This window comes from Centrocercus urophasianus, unplaced genomic scaffold, assembly GCF_019232065.1.
Source record: "Centrocercus urophasianus isolate 14NV4802_14NV808 unplaced genomic scaffold, USGS_Curo_1.0 seq_11, whole genome shotgun sequence".
Taxonomy (NCBI): domain Eukaryota; kingdom Metazoa; phylum Chordata; class Aves; order Galliformes; family Phasianidae; genus Centrocercus; species Centrocercus urophasianus.
The window spans coordinates 18,370,159-18,395,191 of NW_024884253.1; the positions used below are offsets into that span (position 1 = coordinate 18,370,159).

Consider the following 25,033-nt stretch of genomic DNA (forward strand, 5'->3'; position numbering starts at 1 on the left):
CATATCTTTCTCTAATTCAACATAATTTTTTTTAACAGATTTTCCAAAATCTGATAAAACAGGATGTTCCTTATGAAATGACGGCCCTGTCTGTACTGAGATATACAGTTTAACTGTTTTAACAAGGAATTTATCCTACAGATAGCTCAGACTCTGTAGTCAGAATTGTGTATGCTGCAAAAAGTACATTAATATTAATGAAATGTTTACATACTGAAAGTTGTCCAGACAAGAACTGTGGAACGTCCCTTAACATGCCAGGACTCATAGGAGATGTCACTGAAATAGAAGGTCGGTCCATTTTCTGAGATTCAAAGGAACTAGAACCTGCAATTATAAATACATATATTTTTAAATGCTAGAAGTTATACATTTTTCACTATATCCTTTAAATAAAAAGGATAAAAATTCAACCACATGTACAACAAAGCTTATTGTATCACCTCTTAATCTATATAAAAAGACCAAAGAATGACAATCTTCTAATGCTCAGATGCAATTAAAAGCTTTTAGGTTTATCATAACAGCAATAGAGAACCACTAATAGTTCATTCAAGTATTTGCCATGTTGATCATGTCATTAGATTGAAGGCTGAAAATTCTTTGTTACTTCACTATGGTCAAAGGAAATCAGCTTTTGAAGAGTGCTTACTATCTCATACAATCACACTAATTATCATTTTTTTTTTTTTAATTAACAGGATATATATAATATATCTTGTGCATTTTGTTTCAAATCTACAGGGTCTCAGAGGACAACTTTTGACACATTAAAAGTTAAGAAAAATTTAATGGAAAGTTACTGAAGTGGTTTCTCACATTATTATGTCCAAGTTTATTCCACTATATTTATTCACAGCTGCCATTTTAAAAGAATTTCAAAACAATGACAAGAAAATAACTCCAGGCTTAAACTCATCCTAGCAGATCTGCACCAAAGAACAAGTTATTTTTCCCACATAAAATAATGGTCCAGCCAATTTAAAGAGTGCTGAATGATCCTAATAAAGTATATGTATTCTGGTTTTAAATTAGATACCACTCAGGTTCTAAATAATCAACAGTTCACCCCAATTTTTAGTTCACAAGCTGCGTAACAACAAAGTAAGAAATTGAAAACAGCAATTAATGTTTTTGTATACTAATTATTATTGTGCTTTCCTTTTCAATAAAAAATAGCCTGAGCTTATAATCAAATGCCAAGCCTAAATCAGCATAGCCAGACTTGTGATAGTTTATTATTTAACAGAGGAAGATCGATCACACAGGAAAATGATACTGAGCCAAAGAGACAAGAGCTATACTGACTGAAGATGACATTTTTCAATTTATTTGTGCTTACATGAAAGAGGATTTTTCTACCTCACAATTGAAACTTACTGGACTCCAGCTGTGCATGTGTGCTGTCAGGTATTCTGGGAATATCCCTGAAAACAAGAAAAGGAAGACAGGCTGATCCTTCATCTAACAATCATATTTACGTTTCAGTTAAAATATAACACTTCACAAGTCATCACCAAATGCCTCAGGAAAATCATATGACCTCCTTAACTGCCTGCAGCCACTGGGAAGATCTATCCTTTGTCCAGTATAAATAAGTTCATTGGAAAATTAAGACTACAGAACATGTGGTTCAGTGAATACAGGAGGAAAGGTGCACAGTCACAAATAAAATAAATGATTAAACAGAAACAAACAAACAAACAAACAGAATATAACAATCTCAGAGTTTTCTGTAGACAAAAGCCAGAAGCGACACTGTCACAGAAATACCTCATCAGATTACCTCAGTCCCACAGGACATATTCATCCTATGAGGGCCACACATTCCTATAGCTGTTAAAAGCATTTTGGAGACATTTGAGCAACATAAAGCAGAGAGTCATATCAAGGACTGTGTTTAGTATCACAGAGTGCATTTCAGTAGACCTTGTTTTTTAAAGGGTGCGTGGGGTTCACATGGCAAGGCAAAGGGCAGCAGTGGGGCTGCAGTGGTGGCCTCTGAGGGGCTGGGACTGTCCCATACAGGCTACAGATGGTTCCAGATGGCCCTGAAATAGACCCACCTCCGAGCACAGCTGTGGCCATCAGCCAGCATGGCGGTACTTCTGTTGGAATGTTTCAATAAAAAGCTAAAAAATGCTGCACAGCAGCTGTGAGAGAGGGGAGTGAGAATGGTGAGAGAACAGCCCTGCAGGCACCCAGGTCAGAGGAGGAGGAGGACAGGAGGTGCTCCAAGCAGAGCTCAGCTCCCTGCAGCCCAGGAGAGGCCCAGGCCATCCCCCAGCAGCCCATGGACACCGTGCAGTGCAGATCTCCACCTACAGCCATGGAGGAGCCAGAGGTGGGAAAGGAGGGCTGTGTGAGCTGGCACCCTCGGGGACCTGTGTGGGGAAGCAAGAGAGCTGCTTGGCAGGGGACTGGCAGCCAGCTGAGGTCAACACCACAGAGGTATACACACAAAAATGAAGGGAAAGCTACAAGTTTTTCCAGTGATACCTACTGTCTCCCACAGCTAAAAGAATCTGTACTATGCAGACATAAAATTTATCTTGTGAGCTTTCAGAATGTGCTTTTCAAATACTTTTCAAAACTCATTACAAAAACAGGTGCACTAAACAGAATCAAGTCTCTTTCTAACTGAATTGATGTGTAGTAGCCAGTACACTGTGTGAACAAAAGGCATCCAAAAGGTGCAATTGCCCACAAAAGAAAAAATCACTATCTCTGTTGTTACTAAGAAAAACATGTAAGAAACTTCTGAAGGCTACTGAAAAAGTACATATTTAAGCTTGCAAATCTGATGTTTGTAGAATACCAAATTATTGATATTTGTAGACTATCAAGGAAAGCAATACCTGCCTATCACTTCACAGTTATTATACAGCAGAATTATACAGCAGAATTTATCTAAAACATACAGATCCCAGTATTTCACAGTAGTGTGAATAGTATTTCTTACAGTGAACTCTCACTGATATAACCATAAGAGAAGGAGAAGCAGCTTTTGGCATCTCTCCACGTTTTAAGATATGTTCTGTCGCAAACAGCTTATATAGAATAATTACTAAAATGCAAAGCAAAATTTCCATATTCAGAAGTTGCAAGTGTGAAAATAAGATGCATTTTAAAATGAATATTTCTGAGAATTGGAAAGCAGAAAAAAATTCTTGCATATATAACACATGTATGTTTACAGTTCACATAGATTAACAACAATGCCGTCCATTTAGAGTTTTTGGAGAAGACTCTTTTACATCTACTGCAAAAAGAGAGCGGGAACCAAGTGTGTAGCTTTTTTTTAGCTCCAACATGGCTCACTTCTTCACACTACAGAGCAAATAGTTAATGCTGCATAGGGCATCTCAAGAGCACACATCAACTTCTTTCAAGAATTATAGGTGAGCTGCTACAGTGAGAGGAACTGGAGCACATGGTAACATCAGCAATAAGATACGATAATAAGGAAGGTAAATGACAGGCAGGAAACAGAAAAGTACTGAAAGAATGCATGAAGTTTCACACAATTAAGAGAATGAACAAAGAAAAGACAATGGAATATTTCGAAGATGAGAGCAAATCCTTGAAACCTGGCTATAAACATCTGTTTGGGAAATTATGAAAGATCTTACATTTATATGAAAAGAGTGTGAATCCTCCTCTTTGGCAGTATTTTTCTAGCAATATAATCTATTAGCATTACTATTACAACTCCCAAGGTTACACAAAGGTTTTTATAGATAAGGTAAGAAGATACACCTTTTCCCATGGAGAGTTTACAGTTCAGTATATATGCAGGAGATAACTTCTCATTTCACTGATGAGATAAAGTAATTTTTGTTACTACCAAGTTTGTTTAAAAGTATCAAATGAAATTATAATCCTAAACATATTGCATCTTCGAGTTAAATACATCCAGATACTATACCTTATAGCTGAATTCATAACAACCTTCACATATGAAGGTAAAATTTTACATGCAGTTTTACTGTTTTCAGTATTTAAGACTGATATGCTGTGCACTAAAATTCAGCAATTTTTTTTTTTTTTTTTAGATCATATTTAGTACAAAAAAATGGCAAAATTACTTACCCAATTGGTCTTGAAACAACAAGCTCCACTTGTGGCTCAGGTTTGGACTCTAAAATGATGTTATATACCTCCTCAAAGGTAGCTCCTTGTAGTAGCCTTCCATTCCATTCCAGCACTTCATCACCTATAATTTCAGTAAGAGCAATCTGCTTGTGAATTCTGCTTCTGTGTACTGTACTTAAAATGACAATTTAAACCACTGTATTGTCAATTTGCTGAATTGTGAAACCCGTGTTCTCAAAAAGTTCAGTCCTTCATTTAGGAAAATCCTAATGAAGGTCTTCTGCAGCTTGCTCTGAATGTATAAACTTCAGTGAAACAGCAGCATCATCAGTAAGACCTCTTTCTACTAAATTAGATACAGCTCTTACTTGTGTTAGTAATTGTGATTCAAAACAAAACTCAAGATGCTGTTTAGAAAATGCAGATCTTTCAAACAGCATATCTCACCTAATATCTAACTATTTTGAAGATTCATCTACATCTAGAGGTTTAGTATTTAGGGTTTAGATGGTTCTTCGGTTAACATTAATATTTCTTGCACATACTCCAGTGCAGCAATCCATGGTTTGCATGTTGGGATAGGCCCAGATCTTAAGAGTTTCTCAGTCATTTGTGACTGCTTGGGTTAGGTCCAAATAACATATACTCTATAAGTTGACAGGGCAGGACATCAGTAGAATATTGAGTATGAAAATGTGAACAAAACACGAAAATGTGATTTTGAAGAACATGAGATTTTATGTATTTCACAAAAATAATAATATCAATAACTTAGTAACTGAATGTCTAGTTGATTTCTGTGTAAGGACAAGCCTGGATGTGTAGAAAACAAGCCTGGATAACACCCTGAGAGACAATTACAACTGATGTCTGGACCCCTTTAGGAAGAGTCCAGATCAATGCCTGAGAAAGGGTCAATCAAGACACTTCTCAAGGAAAGCAAATACTGGGCTTTGGCTTAAAACACTTAAAGCAGTCTTCCTGTGCCAACTTCTAGTGTATGAAATGGTGATGTAAATTCATCTGAACTTGTTCCGTGAGATGGTGTCATAGAAATGCCAGTGCTTGTTCATCCCCTCCTAGTCTGTTGCTGCTTTACTTAGTAATGAGGATTCGTAGTTTCTTTTAGGAAATCTGTCAGACTTGTTTCATTTCATATATGCTGAGTCCAAGTCTACGTCCAACTCAGTTACCTTTGAGACTTGGAAATACTGCATGATTATAGCCACCCCAAAACTCATCCTATGACAATTTGCAGTGAAAATGATTTTTTCCTTGAAAATGAAATAACAAAAATGATCCAAAGGATGAAACAAAACTCCTGTGATGACAGGTTGAAAGAGCTGGGACTGTTCAGCCTGGAGAAGAGAAGGCTCAACGAAGGCCTGATGGCAAGATTTTAATATCTAGAAGGGGTTTGTAAGAAGGAAAGGGACAGACTCTTTAGCAGCGTCTGTTGCAGTAGAACATGGGGAAATGGTTTCCAACTAAAAGAGGGGAGATTTAGTTTGGATATAAGAAAAAAATTTTAAAAAATTACAGGCAGGTCTGGCGCTAGATCCAGGACTGGTGATCTGCCTCCCCTCTTTTATTTTTCTCTTTTTCATTTTTCTCTTACAGTTTTTAAGTAATACAAGGTTTACTTGAATTTTCTATAAAGTCGCACAGCTGAGGTAGATGTAATTGCTGGGCTAGTACATTAGGGATACATTTTTTATGGACATCTCCTATTAAAGTTGATGTTTATTCCTCTTATGTACAGACCTTGAATGTTGTTTCATCCTAATCTAACTGGGGAGAATTTGCGAATCACAGGTGGGACATGACATTCTGCAAAATTTCATCACAGCTATTCAACATAATTTCACTTCTAATTAAGCCCACTTTCTTGTCACCTTTACAACAGCAGCTCCATATTATAGAGCTACAGCAGATACGTACCTGGTCTAAGATGGCCCACGGTATCAGCTAAGCTTCCTTTTTTAACTTTGGTGATAAATGCACAGAGTCGACCTGATTCAGTCATCTTTCCTCCTACTACCTGTTTCAAAGAGGAATTATTTTCATAGCATAAGAATTACTTTAACTTACTTAAACGTCCTGGCAAACAAAAACAGAATTCAAGGAATTCTTTGGTATTCAGGTGACCCAGGTCATTTTCAACACTTGAAAAAAAACACTAAAAGCGTAAAGACAATGCAAATACAGAAAGATAAATCTTTCAAACTTCCACTGTACTATAGATTTGACCCCAAAAAGTACAGCATTGGACATTAGGCTGCTCACTTCAACATTTTTTAGATGTAAATAGTTACATTAATGTAACAGAATCCATGACATTCACACAAAGCATTAAATACATTTAATAAGCAAACAAATCCTCTTTGCGATGACAAGATATAAATAGTAAATAATTTTCAGTTTTGTGCATTTAAAATGTAGCATACCAATTAATCAGAGGGGAATAATCAAGAAACAGTTGTTTTTTTCCTAGTAGCAGATTTTGCTCTGAAGTGTCATTAACCTCCAAATGTTGCTCAGGTCATAAAAAAAGATAATTTATTTTTCACATTCCTCCCATCTTTTGAGGAACAGAAGTTATACCATGGCGCAGTGCTCAGCTCAAGACTGAACTGAGTTTGGTCTGCTCAGCAAGGATGCAATTCGTGCATTTTGCAGAGCAGCCATTCTCAAGAAACTTGTGAAAACATGTTTAGCCTTCACAAAGTGTAATTTTTTGAGACTGTCAGAGACCCTGTAAAATTCCTCTTGGTAACTACATGTATAACGTCTTTATACGGTATTTTTAAGAATAAGAGGATGTAGATATCTGTTTAGATACACTATGTATTATGAGAATACTTACATTATAAAGGTAGCTACTTCAACTGAGATTTGTAAGTCACTGCACAATTATTAATTACCAACCTTCAATCCAAGCATTGCTCCTGAGTCTCTCGGCACACTTCCATCTTTTAGCCGCTTATTTAATAAAATCCGACCAATGAGACGGTCTCCGTCTTTGGATGGCTGCCAAGTTACTGGATGCTATCACATGGTTTTAAAGAAGAAGACAGTCAATATGATTTAAAGAAAAATATTTCAGTAACAACTTTCATTTCCCGATACTTTAAAAACATAGCGAAAGTTTTATGATTACACTAATATTAAATGTATCAGAACGACAAAATTGTGCTGGTGAAGATTTATTTGGACATACAGTCCATCAAAACCTATTTCTAATGTTTAAGAATATTAGCAACTTTCCTAAATCCAATTTCTCAGTATCGGTACTGATCTTTGCATCTTGATGAATAGACAGATACAGATAACAATACACAGTTATCTATGCACGGTAACAGTCCCATCAGAGTAATGTCAAAAACAACCGTAGACATCAATATTAGAAGTAATATAGAAAAAGCACATTTTAGTTGAAAAGGAAATTTGACTTGAGACGTAATTTTTCCTTTTTCTCCTATTCTAAACATGTCAGTTTTCTGTAAGACTGACAAACTTTTGCAATGTTTTACTTTCTGTCAGTACAAGTATATTAAAAGTTATAGAATATTTTTAAAGGGATGGTCTTTGCTCTCATTTAAACGTAATGAATGTTTCTTTGAATAATCACTTCACATACAGAGCATAGTTACAATCAAGATGTCATTATTCATAGAATCACAGGATGGTTTGAGTTGGAAGGAACCTTTAAGATCATCCAGTTCCAACCCCCTGCTATAGGCAGGGACACCTCCCTGTAGACCAGGTTGCTCACAGCCCCATCCAGCCTGGCCTTGAATGCTTCCAGAGAATAGGCTTTATTCCACTGCCATACACAGGCATGGTTACACATATTGTTGTATGTTGGTGCAATTACTAAAATTTTAAATAACATTTTAATTTTGTGTAATCATAACACTTTTTCACAGATAAATACTACTTTCATGCTCTATTTCATGCAAGATTAGCAGGCACGGACAATTTGCTTCCATTACAAGTAGTAACTCTAAAATGATGGATCATAATCTCTACCAAACAAAAAGCAGAAATAAAAATCACCAAAGCAGATAGTAAAGCCTTTAATTCTGCATAATACTGCACAAAAAAATGGCATGGCAACAAAACAAAAGAACAATCATGACAGTGAAAGGGAAAAAAGAAAAACAACTTTTCTGTGCAGAGAAACACAATTTTCTCCTTTTAATTGGGGACTTAAACTATTAATTTAATTTCAGTCCCAGGAGTTTGAATGCAGTAAATCAAATAAGCCAATCAGTAGAATCCTTATTGTTAATTACTGTGCACTTAAAGGTAATACCATGATAGGATATTATGCAACCATAAGAACAACGTTCCTTTGTGCCTCATGTTTTTTTCTTTGGCTTCCAAACAGTAAAAGCTGCAAGCATGCAGAGATTTTTCATTTGTTTTTCTTTTCTGCACCTTAAGAAACGCTACAGTGTCTCTAGAAACATCCTGTCTTCTATTTTATGCGCTATTTTAATGAGTGACAGAGAGCAAACAAAGACCAAGAGCAGGTTAAAATGCAGGCTCCATAATCTCAGTACCTTCTCGCTATGGCTATGCTCCTCGTTTAGAGTTGTGCTACTACACGTATCTACCCCAGAGTCTTTTATCTGAGGCTCAGACCATTCCAAGTCCTCTTCGAAAGACTGGTCACCAAAGCACACCATTCTCTTTTGTCTCTCGGATAAGGTGTTAGAATCCAACACAACTGCCTGCTCACTAGTTTTTCTTTTTCCCCTTTGACTGTCCCCTATAGATGTTGGATAAAAAAAAAAAAAAAGGATACAAAAAAGAAAAACATGCAAAGGTGTAAATAAAACAAAGGAAATGTGAAATGATAAAGGAAACTAAGTGGTAAGGCTCCACATGTCTCACCAAAGACATTGGGGATGCCTCACTGCTATGCCAAGACGTATGGTCCAACCAGTTGTAATCCATGTCTCCTGCGAGAATCACACAGACAAGATAGTGCAGTAAAGGAAAAGTGAAAGAAAGGACAGACAAAAATACAGTAAAATTGTTAAGGCTTCTGATTATCCTGTCTGATTCATAACCTTTGCTAGCAGCACTTACAAGGCACTTCCAAGAAAAAGTCAAGACGGTAACAACAGAGCACATGGAATATGAAATACAGTGAGAAAAGAGGTATGTTTATGTGTGCCTGCGTGTGCATACAGTTATGTACAGTGTGAAGCATCACTGATTCACAGTGTTTAACTGTTTCCATAAAATTAACTCCTGTGAACAAAATGAAAGGGCAAATTGCATTGTATTTGTAACTTCCAAAAAGGAAAGCATTTGATTATGGAATCAGTTCTCATCATAACCCAGAGAAATGAGTCTTGTGTCCTGTATGAAGGAACTGATGTCTCTGCCTTCCAACACAAACCAGTTTTTTTTGATCACTTCAACAAAATACTTGAACAGTACGATGCTATTTTCAGCTGTACTGTAGAAGACAATTTTAGAAAGATTGAATGATCTGTCAGAATATGACAGATTGATAAGGAAAACAAATATACAACATATCTTTGGAATAGAAAGCATATGGCATTGAAATACCCAGATAAATGTCTAGTGGTTAAATATCAGGAAGAACTCTAATAAAGTACCTTTTAACTCAGAAAAAAGGTGTAGCATTCTGCTAAGACAGATATATATATATATATATCTTTTACAGAATCAGAATTCAACCTGTATGGCAGAAAGATGACAGGAAGAAAAGTTCGAAGCACAGTTCTAAAGAAGAGGTCTAAAGACTGCTGTCCACAGAACTGAGGTGTGGTTCCTGTCTTTTAATAAAACACTCTCATCTGTGCAGTGTACCCACACATGTTATTACTGTTTCTTTCTCTTGTGTATACGTATATAAAATATTATTAATACATGCTACACATGCTACATGACATGTTTTGTTACTGTATGCTTTGGATGATTTTGATATTATTTTATGTGTGACAAAATGTTAGCTTTTCTACTGAATTTCAAAACCAAGAAAATACAAAACCAGTGTAGTTCCACTCTTAGTAGAGACCCTTAATGATACTTTCCAATTTCCATTACTTCAGAACCTGCTTTAACACTGCTCAACCTCTTCTTCTGAAAGTACACCAATACCTCTGTGAAACCATTGATTGGTCTAATTACAGGTGTAATACTTGTCTAGAAAACCTTACAAAAAGAATGCACAGATACAGTTCCAATAAACTAAACTGTAAATATATAACACATGCTACAGAAAAGATAGTCTCCGCAGAAGAGATTATTATGTGCAATGAGCAACATGATCTTTTTCACTTGTTTTTTTCTAATATATACAGTATATCATGTTGAAACAAAATTAAGCATTGCCTTCATTTTAAAGAAAGACACACGTTGAATAATAACAGTTTTCATTTTAAATAAGCACTTTTAGTTTGAACTTGCCCCAAACACTTTACAGAAACATGAAGCATGTTGCATATTCTTAGATGTCATAAAAAAAGTGAAGAGAGACCTCATGAAAACGCTGATGCTTTAATTGAAATAGTGAATGGGCTTGCTATGTAGGTATGAACTGTATTTCTTGATTCATTGGAGGAAAGTTAATACATTAAAATGGGAAATTACGATCAAAACTGACAGTTCTGACCACCAATATTCTGACTACATTATGGACAAAATTGTGCATGTCCTGTTAAGGAGAAAAGAAACATTCTTAAACCTAACTATATTTTGCAAAAGATACTGCTACCAAGGAATTTTCAAAGCTGTCCAACCTTCAACTGCAAAATCATTGCTTCAGAAAAACAGAGTGAAAATTATCAGCGAACTCATAAAGATATATGTTTTAATGGATTAATGTACATTGAGATATCTGGAAGACGGCAGGAATTCCAGTTTACACATTTTCTATTATATAAATCCTGTTTTTTAAATATATTTTGAAATTAATCTCCACCAGATCACAGTGTGGCTGAATCTAGCAAGGTGTTCTGTGCCCCTCTGACACAACTCTGCCAGAGCAGGGGGCCCAGGCCTCCGGCCAGGCAGCTTCTGAACATCCCCAAGGAGGAAACCCCACATCTTCTGGGCAACCTGTGCTAGTGCTGCGGTACCACACAGCACAGCAGTGCTGCCTGGTGCTCAGAGGGAGCCCCTGTGCTCCAGCTGGTGCGATGGCCTCCTGTCCTGGCATTCAGCACCACCAAACTGAGCCTGGCTCCATTCTCTTTTCACCTTCCCTCCACGTACTTATGGACACTGATAAGATCCCCTTGAGCCTCCACTTCTCAGTGGAGAGCAGTTCCAGCTCTCTTCCCCAGCACCTTCATCACCCTCACTGTTCCTGCACTGGACTTTCTTCAGTACATCCACATCTCCCTTGTACAGGACAGAGGATTCTAAGAGCAGCCTCATTGATGAAGACTAGAGAGATAGGGGAATTTTAAATGAGAAATAATTAATCTTATTACACTTGACTCCCATGACTACATGAACTAAAGGCACATGAGTCCATACTGTTTCTTCCTGACAGTTATTTTCTTTGTCATTATTACAACTTCACTTCCCCAAACCACAGTCTGACAAAAAAGCTGCAATTTGGTTCCCTGTAATTTGCTACATCATTCCAGAAGCAGACAACTGAAATAAAATGGGCTTTCTAAGTAGAACAGTTAAAACAGATCATTCTTACTAATTCTGATTCCTGGCTATTTCCAAGAAATTATATTTTCATTGAAACGACCGTACTTAAATGAAGGTATCTACTGTCAAGAATTAAGAATCCACTGCTGCAAATTACTGGCCATGTTTCAAGGTTTTAAAATTCTCAGCCACAACAGAGATGATTACTTGCATTCCAAAAAAGCCAAGAGAAAAGAATTCAAAGGTACAGATATTACATCCTTGCTGTCCTTCAGTGAATGTAGCACTTTATCCACTCTTCAGGAAATTCTTCTGCATTCTGTATATTTGCACATACATTATGCATACCAATTGAGAAGGCTTTGCCAGTTCTTCTATTAATTCTTCTCCCCATATAAACTATGCACTTCTGCATGAACTTGTCCTTCTGCATTAACTTGTCAAGTGCTACATCTCCCATCAAACTTAACTTTCATTTACGTGTCTGTGTACAAAATAGGGAATAACTGAGAATAACTTCTTTTTCTTTTTTTTTTTTTTTAACAAGGAATTAAGTTACTGAAAAGTTGAGGTCTCTGGTATGTACTCATCATAAAAACATACCCAGATTTCATATACTTTAATTAGTGAAAATCATCCAGTCTTCACTTGCAATTTGTATGCCCATGATATATGTATTCAAGCAAATACTCAAGGACAGAAATCAAGTAGGTGCTCTGAAAGCGTAATCTGAAAGTAATGTACTATGAAAGTGATGCTTCCTATTTCCATGGAAACTGCAACAGATACAAAGAACACAGCAGCACTATTTGACAAAGCGAATTCTCAGCTATGAAACAGTCTTTCATCACAGTCACAGTCACCACCGTTAGCTGTGCATTTTTGCCAGCAATGGAGAAGAGCCTGCATGCCACACTCATAAACAAATGCATCAGTAACCCACTGTCACTGTTACCACTGCTGAAATGCACCACCCATTGGCACACTGCATTCACATCCACTGTTTGGTCTCCATCAACATTCAGCAAGTATCAATGAATGTCAATATGTGCAGTCTTTTCTTCACAGAGGAATTCAATTCCATACCTTTGCTTCATCCACACTTCCATGTCAGATGTCATTTTGTCAGACTGCCCCTCTGCTGCCATCACACAGCAACAACATGTAACAGGATACTGCTGGGAAGGCTCATCCTCTACTGCCATACCAACAACATCTGCCTCTGACATTGTGGGCCAATGTAATAAAATAGGAAGCATTACTTTTGGAGCAATCCTATGAAGTAGCTTTCCAGCAAGTGTACATTACAGTGGATATGTGTTACATGTATATAGGTTCATTTTATAGGTCTTTACGTGAGCAAATGTTGAGTCGTGTTGGGCTCCAACAATCTGACCCCTGCGCACCCACACTTGAAACACCCACGCTCTTTCAATTAGAGATATAATTTCATTTTTTCTTTTTAACTAAAGCTATCCAAAACAGAAATCTACATGCATTAATGCGTATGAATATGCTTGATTGATAACTAAATTTTCTAAAGACTTCCCATTCATGCAGTAAAAATAAAATGATTCTTTTCCCACAAAGTTCTAATTTCCCTCCAAGAATAATACAAAAGAGCTTGTAAGAGTAAGTCCTTTTCCATCCTATTTCACAACTTTTTAATGGGAGTTCCCAAATATCAACTCTACACATCTCCAATTCTTCTTTTCAGTCAAGACATAAAAAGTTGACTTTCTCTTTCGCTCTGCTGTCCTTCAATAAATGTCAATTCTTCTAAAATTAAAATGGTAAGAAAATGAACAGCAATTTCATACTGTTTTATTCATATATGTATTCTTTCTCCTACTAGAATACGTACCTACAGGTTTGGAAAAAAACTGTCAAAGAAATTGCAAATGATAAAGCCCTTGCAGGTAGTCTAGATTTCATTCTTAATACTGCATTAAGAGTCATCTAAGTGACAGATTATAAATTTTATAAAAACAAATAAATACAATCCAAATTGCATTAATAAATCTAATCTAATAAAATATATATCTAGAAGCCTAGTAGTGATTTATATTTCTATGAGACTCATATTGCTTATTACAGTCACACTTTCTTGGAGTAAAATAAATGATCTGATAAACTGATTGGAGCTCAACTTTTCAGAGCATGTCCTGTGAACGTTAAAATCTTGACTGGGTAAAAGTTTTCAGATCCAGTAAAGTTTGAAGTAATAAATGCAAAACAGTTATTTGCTTCTCTACAAGAAAAACTACTAAACCATAATCATATAATAACAAACACCATGAATCTTTAATTCTGTCTGCCAAAATGTGCAGCAGAAGTGAGAAAAACCATCATCTAGTTGATAAGCTACAGTATCAAAGCCATCTTTCATGGAAAGCATGGTACAGTCATAGCTAATGTCATTGTAGCAGCATTCAGGTGCTTCCTGAGTTCAGCAGTGCAGCTGGGTACAGGAATGGACGTGTGAGAGCTCTGCCCTTACTGGGGCCAGTGAACTTTGTACGGGCATGGAGAGCTCGCATGGACAAATCAGTGACCTGGCCTTTCTGTACAAATGGCATTAAGCCTTGTAAGCTTACAGATTGTTAGGATAGTTTGCTCTCACTGAATTTAGCTTCTTTAGCCAAAACCAAGCAGGGGAAAAGCTTTTCTTCTTCTTCCATATTCCCACAGCAATGGGAGCTTCCCATAGCAGTAGGAACCTTGAATGTGTAGTTAAAATGGAGAACAACTGGTGTACACTGAAGTTTGTATGGCCAAAAAGGAAAGACATAAAAGAAAAGCTGTAAGGTGGATCCTGAAAAGCAGAGAGCTCTACCCCACAGAGCAGGCAAGAGAGTAAATGCAGCTGGGCACATGCATAGTGCTCATAGGTGGCGTGAAGGTGGCACAGGAAGCCTGAGAGCACTGTCTAGAGACACTGTCACAGGAAAAACTTCCCTGGTATACAGAGCAAGGGTAGATAACCTTTGAGAAAAATGTGTACATGTGCTGTAGTGCAGCAACAGAAGAATGTCTTCCATGATGAATTTCTGAAAACATTCCTTATAACACAAATGCTACCAAACCATTAAGTATTGCAATTCTACATTTCCACATGACACAGAAACATATACTTTCCACCAAAAGAAACACTTTCTGAAGACATTCCCTGAGAATATGCTTATGGAATTTTTATTTTTTTTTTTAAATAGCTTTAGCAGGATTCTTTATGAGTCAGTCATTAAGAATTCAGAAATCTCTTGGTTTCTCCCTTTCCTTGAAGTGAATATACTGGTAAGTGAGAGATGTCATTAAGAATGAAGATACTGGTTTACCTTCACAGAAAATGCAGCCCTGTTTTCAAACAGTACTAATACTGCTCAACAGAAAAGGTATTAGCCTTAATGGAAAGGATTACCTACTGTAAAGGGTGAAAGTGTCGCAGCATGACTGCTGAGAGAAATGTTCTTACTGAAAATATTTTCTTCAGTACGTTTTGCCAGAAGGATTTCATAGAATCATAGAATCACAAGGTTGGAAACGACCTATAAGATCATCCAGTCCAACCGTCTCCTCATCACCATTGCCACCACAAGCACTAAACCACATCACACAACACATCGTCCAGACGCATCTCGAACACTGCCAGGGACGGTGACTCCACCACCTCCCTGGGCAGCCATTCCAGTGCCTGAATTCAATTTATGGGAAGGGCTTTCTTCACAATTAGATTTTCTAAAACACCACTAGGTTTAATCTATCAGTCAAGTACATTTTTATAAAGGTCTTGAAAGAAATGGAAACAAAGCATATCGATGTGCCATACACATTTATATGGCAGACCGCCTGCTTTCTGTAGAAAGCTTCTGCCTACCAAAACCAGTGGGATGGAGCATTTAAAAAAAAAAAAAAAAAAGAAAACAACATGGGAATAGAGAGTTTCTTAATGGAAGTTCACACTCGACTCCCACTGCTGGAAGACATGTCGCCAGCCACAGCGCAGTGCCATGCAATAGATGTCCTCACACACATCCATCACCTCTACTATGTAACCCAGCGTGCTGGAACTCACACTATTGCTCACCAAGAAAATGGACTGCTGTTATAGAGAAGTCACAGACATTTTTCCCTGGGGAGTCTACCCACCACTGACAGTTGCTATCTACTTAGTACTCAAGATTCTCAGATTGACATACCTTTGTCTTATGTTCCCTGCTTGTTTTCTAACAAAGACAGTGAAAATTGGAAGTAATGAAGTCTGACACCCTGTGGATGTACCTCCTGTGTCAGTGACTTTAAGACTTTTGTCTTATGAAGATGTTTAGTCCAAATGATGCTTCTGACCATAATTAAGTCATTTGCACTTCCCTGCTTCCTTCTCCTTTCTCTTTAGGAAGCCTTTGAGCTTATGCCAAAGTATTTCCAGGGTAAGAAAATTCCTTCAGCAGAATGCAAATGAAGACACTTTGGAAAGCATAGAAAAGACAGCATTTCTGAAGTATCCAAAAGAAATTCATCACTATTTTATGGGTATTAAGCCTAAATTCTCAATTTCTTTTTACAGGACATGCTTTTTTCCATTTTCTGCCCTATTTACATCCACAAAGACCATATTTATATTCATGGGCTGACCGTGCACATCTGCCTTGCCTATCTGTCTTAGTCATGTATCTCCCCCGCCCAATCTTTTAACTGACAGCATCATTACAAGTCCTTCCTTGCACTGGCTTTGAACTACTATCAGCAATAACATCTTACCAACCCTAAATGAGAATACCCTTGAAAATAAACACTATTAGTAATGCAGGGCAGAATAAAACTAATAATACCATTACTTAATCCCAGATCTGTCCGTTGGTTCAGCTGCTCTGCCCTCTGTATCACAGGAAAGACATTCCTGCTGCCTGCAAACAGGCAGCCTAGTTCCTATGCTAAGTAAGCCTACCTCTTCTCGCAGACCTGCCTGCTGAAAGTTAACAAGCTCTTGGATGCAACACACGTAGAAATTAACTGCTGTCTACCAGATGACAAAAAACCATGCTTCTGAACTTGCTGGCTCAGAAGAATACAGCACTTTGGGAAACGACTGCTAGGGATGGACAGCTGCATCATACACACACAGAAGATCCAGTGGATCTGGGGTGTACTGGAGCTGCAGCACAGCTGGGAACTGTACATACTCAATGAATTCTTTCCTCAGACTTTGAAAATATTTCAGGCAAACACACCTGTCTTGCTGCCAACAGCAAGGCAACAGTGAAACCTGCTAAGCCAGCTGGAAAGCAGCCTTACAGCAACCTGGAAGAGAACCCAGCTTGTTACTGGAGAGCTACAGAACTTGTGAGAAACAGCTGCAATGTTTAAGAAACACTTCTGGGTCTTATGTGCTTATGATACCAACTTTTTGTTAATTTTTTTTTTCACTACCATTTCAATTTACACTCATCAACACTTGGATATATTTATATATACTTGGATAAATTTAAGAAATAAGTAGCTTCAGAAAACTTATTTAGCAATAGGAAACATCTTCACTTTGCACTGGCTTACTCTATAGTCATATTTTCCAAAATAAATACTCTTTTTACATCCTAAAGTTATCATTGGCAAAACGACGTCTGACAGACTAGTGGAGTAGCTCCAGTGAGCCTGCCTGGCATCTGGAAGTCTCAGGGCCACAGCATTTACTGCACACGAGCTGAATACTAAATGTAAACCTATTTCTTCTTGGACAGTTTGGACAGGCATATGAGCTTGAGATCATTGTAAGGCAGTGTTTAACCAGGTGCCCATTTTAAATTCTTCTGAAATAAACATCTACTGATGGAGTACACACAGTATATATTAATGGTTTCTTCATATAATAAGCTTGAGGCTACTAGAATAGCAGGAGCCAATGCAAATAAGAAAAACATATTTTTCAACATGCGTACATATATAAACGTAGATCCCTCTAATACTTATTAGACAGTAAAAATAACAGAAAACTATTCTGTGCTTTTATTTTTGAGCTTTAAAGAGACATTAAGCTTTCAAACTTTGATGTCAGTGTTAATTATAGAAAATAACGTAAGCCACTGAATCCATATATCCCAATTACTAAGCAAAACTCATAGTTACCAAGTAAAGGCCAGCAAACTCTGTATCACAACAGAAAGCGAGGGAATGGATTCTTTATGAAATGTGACATCAAATTCACAAACAATACCATAAACACAGCATGTCACTTATACTCATGGCAAAGCTGTATTCATTTCATCAGGAGAACAATCCCTCATAAGTAAAACTGAAATAGTGACATGCCAGGAATGAAAGAAAGATCATCTTAGCTCAGTTTTAAATAAACAAATATATTAATTCATGCTAGCAGCCTATATTTTTATCTCCTAAGTCATAAAGAGCTAACACTAATGAAAGGAGACACTGCCAACATCAGGATGCCTCTTACCATAGACACATCATTATCTAGAATCAATTTCCATCAGCAACCTAACAGCCTCCCATTTATTAAGATTGAGGATCAGCTAGTTGTTCCATTGATCACATCTTTTTCCTTTCTCTCCATTTATTCCAGTCAGAGCCAATGATATCTTGCTACTAAATTGTGATACTGATTAATACTTGTCCTGTGATTTTCAATAGGAGATAACCAATAATCAAGAACCAATGATTTGTGTATGTAATAAAATAATAACGTAGAGAAGCACAGTAATAATACAGTATTTGAAATAATAATACAATGTTTTCTATTAATAATTCAAATTTTGAAGAGAAACAATTTTATGAAATAATCAAATCCTCATCTCAGTTCCTGTTGATCAGTGCCTTTTTCTGTTCCATTGCTTGGTTTTGTCTGGGAGGGAAGAAATGCCCCACTTTTACCTCTCACACAGCTGCTCTCCCTTAATGACAGTGGAGGGAAAGGGTGAGGAAGAAGAGGCCAAGTTCACATCTTTGTGTGTAGTATTCCCAGTAACTTATAGAAAGCTCTTATTGGGCACGGCAATGGACACTAAAGTCATTCTAAATGTCTTAATCACTGATGAAGAAACAGATTTTAGAACAGAAATAAGAATAACCTTAAAAAGAAAAATTATGGTACTCCATATGTGAACAACTAAGCATTTAAAAAACAAATACACCACTGAAGAGCCAGGATAACTTGTTTTTTGTCTGCAATTCTCAATTTGTATTATGCAGAAAGGCATTGGGAAAATTTAAAATTCTACCTAACAATCAAGAGAGAAATGCAACTACTGTGCTTTACATCCCTGGTGTAACATTAAACTGTTCTCTCTACAGCTGCCTGGAAGGAGGCTGCAGAGAGGAGGCGATGGCCTCTTTTCTCAGGTGACAAGAGATGGGACACGAGACAATGGCTGCACTGGGAAGATTTAGAGTAGGTATCTGTAACATTTTCGTCATGGAAAGGATGGTTAGGCTTTGGGTCAGGCTGATGGGTGGTGGAGTCCCCATCCCTGGAGTATTTAAGAAATGTGTGGACTGGCACTGAGGGAGATGGATAGTGGTGGACGGATTAGTGGTTTAGTGTCAAGGTAGAAGGTTGGACATGATCTTAAAGTTCTTTTCTAACCTGAAAGATTCTATGACTCACAACATGGAAATACAGCATTTCAATACCAGTCATAGCAATTCCTTCTTTTAGAACCGATGTAACATTTCATATACAGCATACTAATTACAGCCTTCCTGATGGCGTAAACAAATATAATTTTTAATTAACACAAGCTGCCAGCTTCGCAAAGCCGCAGCAGACACGCCATAGACACTTCACTGTTGAAATGATTTGGTTTGAGAAACAAGAACTAATTCACAGCAGTAAATGCAAAGTATCTCATCCATCTCTGGCAGCACACGTGTCATGAACTGTCTAGAAACACGTAATGCAACTGCTGATTCTGCAAGCAGGAATGGTAGGAAAAAAAAAAGCGAAAAAAAAAACCAGTGTAAAAGGGTTTTTCATCACCTTGACACCACAATAAAAGCCTCTGTAAACTAGTAATTGGATCATTAATTATTGATCTCCTTTTAATTGTTGCCATGAGGAAAGTAATTTGGTGTATAAAGAAAGCATCTGTTGCTTTAAGTTTGGTTTAACAAGTTATTTTTGTCAAACCCTTTCTTTCAAGGAAATTAATTAAGTACTGAAGAAGAACAGTAAACCTAAAAATTCAATGGATTCCAGAAATAACAATCATAATGAGCTAATTTAGCTGCACACTTTCTACGCACAGCCTTGACAGTATGCCAAAATTAGCAAATTTAGCTAAGTGCAATGGTGTCTTGCACCTGGTTTAACATATAAATGTGCACAAACAAAAAGGAGTTTGTTTGTTTGTCTTTTAAGACAAGCTTTGCAACACAAACTTTTATTCTGCTATGGTTAGAGGAAGGTTAGGTTGCAAATATTCAGAGTAAGAATGATCTGAGACTTCATTTGCCGTGAAGCTTAATTTCCTATACAATTGTATTAATGTATAACCATTAACAATGCAGTGGTGAGCTTCTCCACATCCCCCAGCGCACAGGGTGAAGATTCAGTAAGTAACCAGTCAATATTCCTGTTTCTTCAACTAATGTCCCCTTTCACTAGTCACTGAGCATTATCTAAATAAACCACTGTCTCTTGACACTCTCTTGGTGTTCTCAGAACATGCTAGTTCTGCACAAGTCAGAGTTAAATTCAAGGAATTTTTCTTCATAGCCAGTCTATATAAAGAAATGAGGTAAATGTTGCAATTAACCTCTTTTAAAATGAGTAGTTGACATAAGACACAAAAGCAGAAAATGTCAAATATCCCAAACAGTTTTCAGTGCCAAACTTGGGAAATACAGGACTTGAATTTTCTTCAAGAACTTAAAGGCATGTGGGACTGCCTTTTCCTGGCTTTACTCTACTCATTAAACGATGAGAAGTTAGAAAAAAATCTACTTTCCAAAAAAGCATTATATAGTATCATGTGATTAAAACCAAAATTTTGTTTTTCTCTAAATCTGCCCAGTACTGCCCATGTATAAATAAACAAACTGGATGGAGATCTTCTTTGCAGAGGAATTGTACAATGACATTCTTCAAACAAAACTGGTATGATTAGTAAAATATTGCGCAGATACAAGTGCACGACTGTTAAAGTTTTATATATATATATATATACACATGAATATACCTATATTCATATTCCAGAATTAATTTTGAATCCTAATGATAAAAGGTAGATTTCTTAATTGCAATTTTCTGCATCTTCACAGTTTCAGAAGCATGCAGAACAATGGAAGAAGCCTACACAAACGAAGAGTTGGTTGATGCTGCCTCTGTAATTATTTCATTTAGCTGAATACATAAATAAGCATGTTGCTCAGGGACCTTTCCGCAGTCAACAAGAATCACTCCCATAATTACAGCCTTCATGGTAGCTGAAGCCATAATAAAGGTTACATAAGCAATTTAATCTCAGTCTCCTATTTTTATTATGACTATAATTATCTAAAAATATAGCTAAGGCTCTAAAGTTTCTAGAGTAAGTTTAAGCAAAAGGTCAGTATTTTTCACTTTTTACAGAAAATTCCCACACACCCTCTACTTTTTTAAATTTATAGAAAGTTGAGATGGAAAGAGAGGAAAAGAGCCATGTTATTTAGTGCTATAAAAACAACAGGAAATTCTACCTCAAAAATTGGGCCAGATCCTACATTACAGAAACTCTCATTGCACAAAATGGTCCCCCAGCTTATGTAACTTCCCTAGCCCATACCACAGGTGGCTTTGAGAGGCAGGCAAACAGATGAGCCAGAGCAGAAACTGCCAGTTTTTGATATAAACACCAACACAACTGCACCAAATGACCTTTCTTTCATAACAAATACATCATGTACAACAAAGAAAATGTTTGCAAAATCCGCCAAGTGACTTCAGATAAAATTCTGTAAGGAACTTGTGGTGCAGACACTTTCTAAACACCTTCTCCTCATTCATTGCTCATTTCCTTGGACGTACACCTTACTCAGCAACACAATCAATCCAGATTAACATAGCTTTCCAAATTAAAGGCTTTTCCCATTCAGCTTGTTACTCTTCAAGACAGTTTTATCTTCATAACGTAACATACTAAACATAAACATTTATCTTTTTTTAAATTATTTTTTGATATTACAAGTATCAGAAAACTTTATATTCATCTCCAGGGGATTCCTCTGATTGAAATATTACTATTACAGAATAAATCTGTGCTGCCTCATATGGGAAATGAGAGGTAGGAAGAGCAGAGGCTGCTGCCCTTCCTCATCAGCCAACATGACATTTCTGCACAGAGCTCAGATGCGAAAAAATGGGGTCCAGCTGGGATAGGTGCCATCACAACAACCTTAACAGATATGGCCAACAGACTCATAAGCGATGAAAGGATCATTCCCCTCTTTTAAAGCTGACAGAGAGGCTTGGAAATGCACCCATTAGTCCCTTGAAAGAGTGCTCAGCAAATTTTTCTTGAATCTCCCTCAAATGCTTTTCTTTTCTGCCTGTGTCTACCCCACATAACCAAATACTACAGAGCACTTCTGCTGTGCTGAGAACAGCAGTCCTTGCCCAAATACAAGGTTTTATACAAAGGCAACCTCAAATAAGCTATAAGCTAATAAGCTTAGAATATTTAGAATATTTCTTACCTGAGCATCATTGGAAAAAAACATCTGGAGTGATATCTTAAAGAATTTGTTTTACTGTGATTAGAAATAATTAGTTGTTTGTTTATTTGTTTTTGCTTGCAATTATGCAAGATAATTTGGAAAGTTTCTGTCCATTAAAAGAAAGAAAAATATCTTAAAAGATAATCTTGACTAATAATATCGCAAACATAATGACACAGCTACATAATTTACACCTATTATTACACATTTCATAGTGGACTGTGATTTGTAATTTGCATTTCTAGCACTAATTTCTTGAAATAAAGGGATACCAGTGGTGTCTGCAAATGTGGGATTGGCTGTCTTCAAAGCTGCTGTGAACAACACAAGCAGTTAATGCCTTTTTGGGGTGACATTGCTGTTGCTGCATTTTTTTTTTAAGATCATCCCCTGTCAAATTCAATAAAGAATTGGCTAGTATGACATGCTTTGGGAATAACAACTTTGGCAAACTACACATCTCAACTGAAACAGCTATTCATTTTAACTGCTTCTTTGCTATTGTATCTTTTATCTTTTACTTAGCTGTTTCCAAGTGGGACTGTAAGCAGAAACATAGCTTCCACATTTCAGATGTGACTGTTCTTAAGACCAGTTTTCTATGATCTTACTTTTGCTTGTTTGTACAACATGTTTATTTATTTTATAAGCAAAGTATAATAAGCAACATGTTATTTCTTTTAGTAAAGTCAGAAGCAAGAAGGATTGATTGATATCACAAATACACCTTACTGCCTGTCTTTCATTTATTTTCAGGCATTGGAGCATCCCAACTGGGGACAGGTGAAAAAATTTCTGCTCTTTTTTCTTAATTCCAAACTGCTTAATAGGAATTTGCCTGTTCTTAGAGGGAACAGAAGTTCAGCTTCCATAGTAATTCTGCGCTGCTGCCCTAAACAAGATGGGGGAATCTTTCAAGGCAACATATTACTGTTGGCCAAGAATTACAAGTTACCAATCTACGGTGCAAAAACCAAGGTGACCAGTGACCTCACTGTGACAGCCTGGAATGCTGAGGACTGGGAGCAATCTCATCTGTCAGAGGCATAACAAAACTGTTGACTCTGCAAGATTCACGCACTTCTTAGTTTCTCTGTAAGCTGTCTATTCTTGTAAAGAATTGTTTCAGAACAGTTGTGTAACCAGCAAACCGGGTATGTGGGATGTCAAGACTCTGCAGTCTCCGGGAGACCCAGCGGGCAGAGACAGGCAAGTCCCAGCCTAATAACTGCACACTCCGACAGATGTTCCACATGGGAGACTTTGGTTCCTGTTCCTAGGTTTCACCTTTTACAAAGTCTTAATTACTTAAGCAGCTAGAAGAGATAAGACACAAAAAGAACAGATTTAAGAGAGCTTTGGACATAGTAAAAGGGGTGTGAAGTCAACATAAAGAAATGTTTCTCTCCTAATAGGAGAGAGTCAAATGGGCATCACAGTTCAGGGATTCAAAAGATTTTGACTTTTGCAAAATTTGTTATGACCCAGTGTGAAGGAAAGAAAGAAGCGCCCAGAATACACAGAAAGAACCCTGACAGCAGGAGGTAACTGAACTGAATGCAGGAAGAAATAGATCTACACTTTGTTTAAATGCTTTGCGTCTCAGTGGAAGAACTCACTTCAACCAAAATTTTGGCAAGAGACCCCCCCAGCTGAATTCTAATGAGTATAATCAAAGTTAACTGAAATATGAATCTTCACTTGTTCCCATAGCACTAATGAGCAATGAGCCTGAAATACAAGGAACCTGAATGCTAAGCTTTGCTCTGACAGTGATCCACTGATTTCCAGTTGGTAAAATTGAGATACTAAGGCTTTCTTCCACTTAAAAGGATATATGTATGAATGCGAGCTACTCAAAACCACTGTGATGAGCATCCAGCAAAGGGACATGAAAAAAAAGGACAGCTTCAATCATCCAAGCTCTTGAAAGAGAACAACAAGAATAAATATCAGTCTCATTTCTTCACTGTCTCCCTACAGTGAAAAAGGCAGATGATGCTGAAAAATGGACAATAAAGTAATTCAATTACAGATTTTAGTACAAAGAAAATATTTCATGAATCAAAACTACAGCTATGGAACAGAGCACTGTTGTGTGTAGACAGCAATTGCAGGGAAGAAGTGATCAGGATTGGGCTCTGATGTTGAGCACAAAGGTGCAGCTATCTTCACAAAGGTGAACACACATTGCTGAGACTCCCTGGATTGGTAAGCAGGAGCTTATTTTGTCACACTGAATATAATTCAAGAGTGACCTCGATGCTTCACATCAGCACTATTTTACAAAGCTCCTACTTACAGTTCTTATTTGCTTTAGATTTAAATTACATTCTAGCAGGGTAATTAGGAAAGCAGAAAGAAATGTCATCAAAACGTTATCTAGTTTAATTCTTTTACCCTTGCCATAAGAAGGGATTTAAATTATTCAATCAATGTGTTAATAATAATAATTAAAAAAAAAAAAAGGCACCTATAGCAGTGATATTTGGGAGTAAGCATATCTATCTCTAACTCAATTTGGACATTATTAATTTCAATATTCAAAAATGTTGATTATTCCTTAAGATACTTTGTTCTA

At 36.9% G+C, this 25,033-nt stretch overlaps 1 protein-coding gene across 37 annotated transcripts in view; it reads right to left on the reverse strand.

Annotated features, from left to right (window-relative positions):
- Positions 1 to 25,033, reverse strand: part of RIMS2 (regulating synaptic membrane exocytosis 2) — a 437,579-nt gene that overhangs the window by 192,927 nt on the left and 219,619 nt on the right. For 26 of the 37 annotated variants that reach the window (XM_042839688.1, XM_042839681.1, XM_042839668.1 and 23 more), the window contains 6 exons: positions 8,998 to 9,065; positions 7,024 to 7,143; positions 6,037 to 6,136; positions 4,093 to 4,216; positions 1,381 to 1,427; positions 215 to 327 (listed from right to left, as the gene is read on the reverse strand). In XM_042839688.1, coding sequence (XP_042695622.1) covers positions 215 to 327; positions 1,381 to 1,427; positions 4,093 to 4,216; positions 6,037 to 6,136; positions 7,024 to 7,143; positions 8,998 to 9,065 — 572 coding nt within the window. Of the gene's footprint in view, positions 1 to 214; positions 328 to 1,380; positions 1,428 to 4,092; positions 4,217 to 6,036; positions 6,137 to 7,023; positions 7,144 to 8,663; positions 8,873 to 8,997; positions 9,066 to 25,033 lie in introns of all 37 variants that reach the window. The other 11 variants (XM_042839685.1, XM_042839666.1, XM_042839675.1 and 8 more) reach the window with 1 other exon arrangement.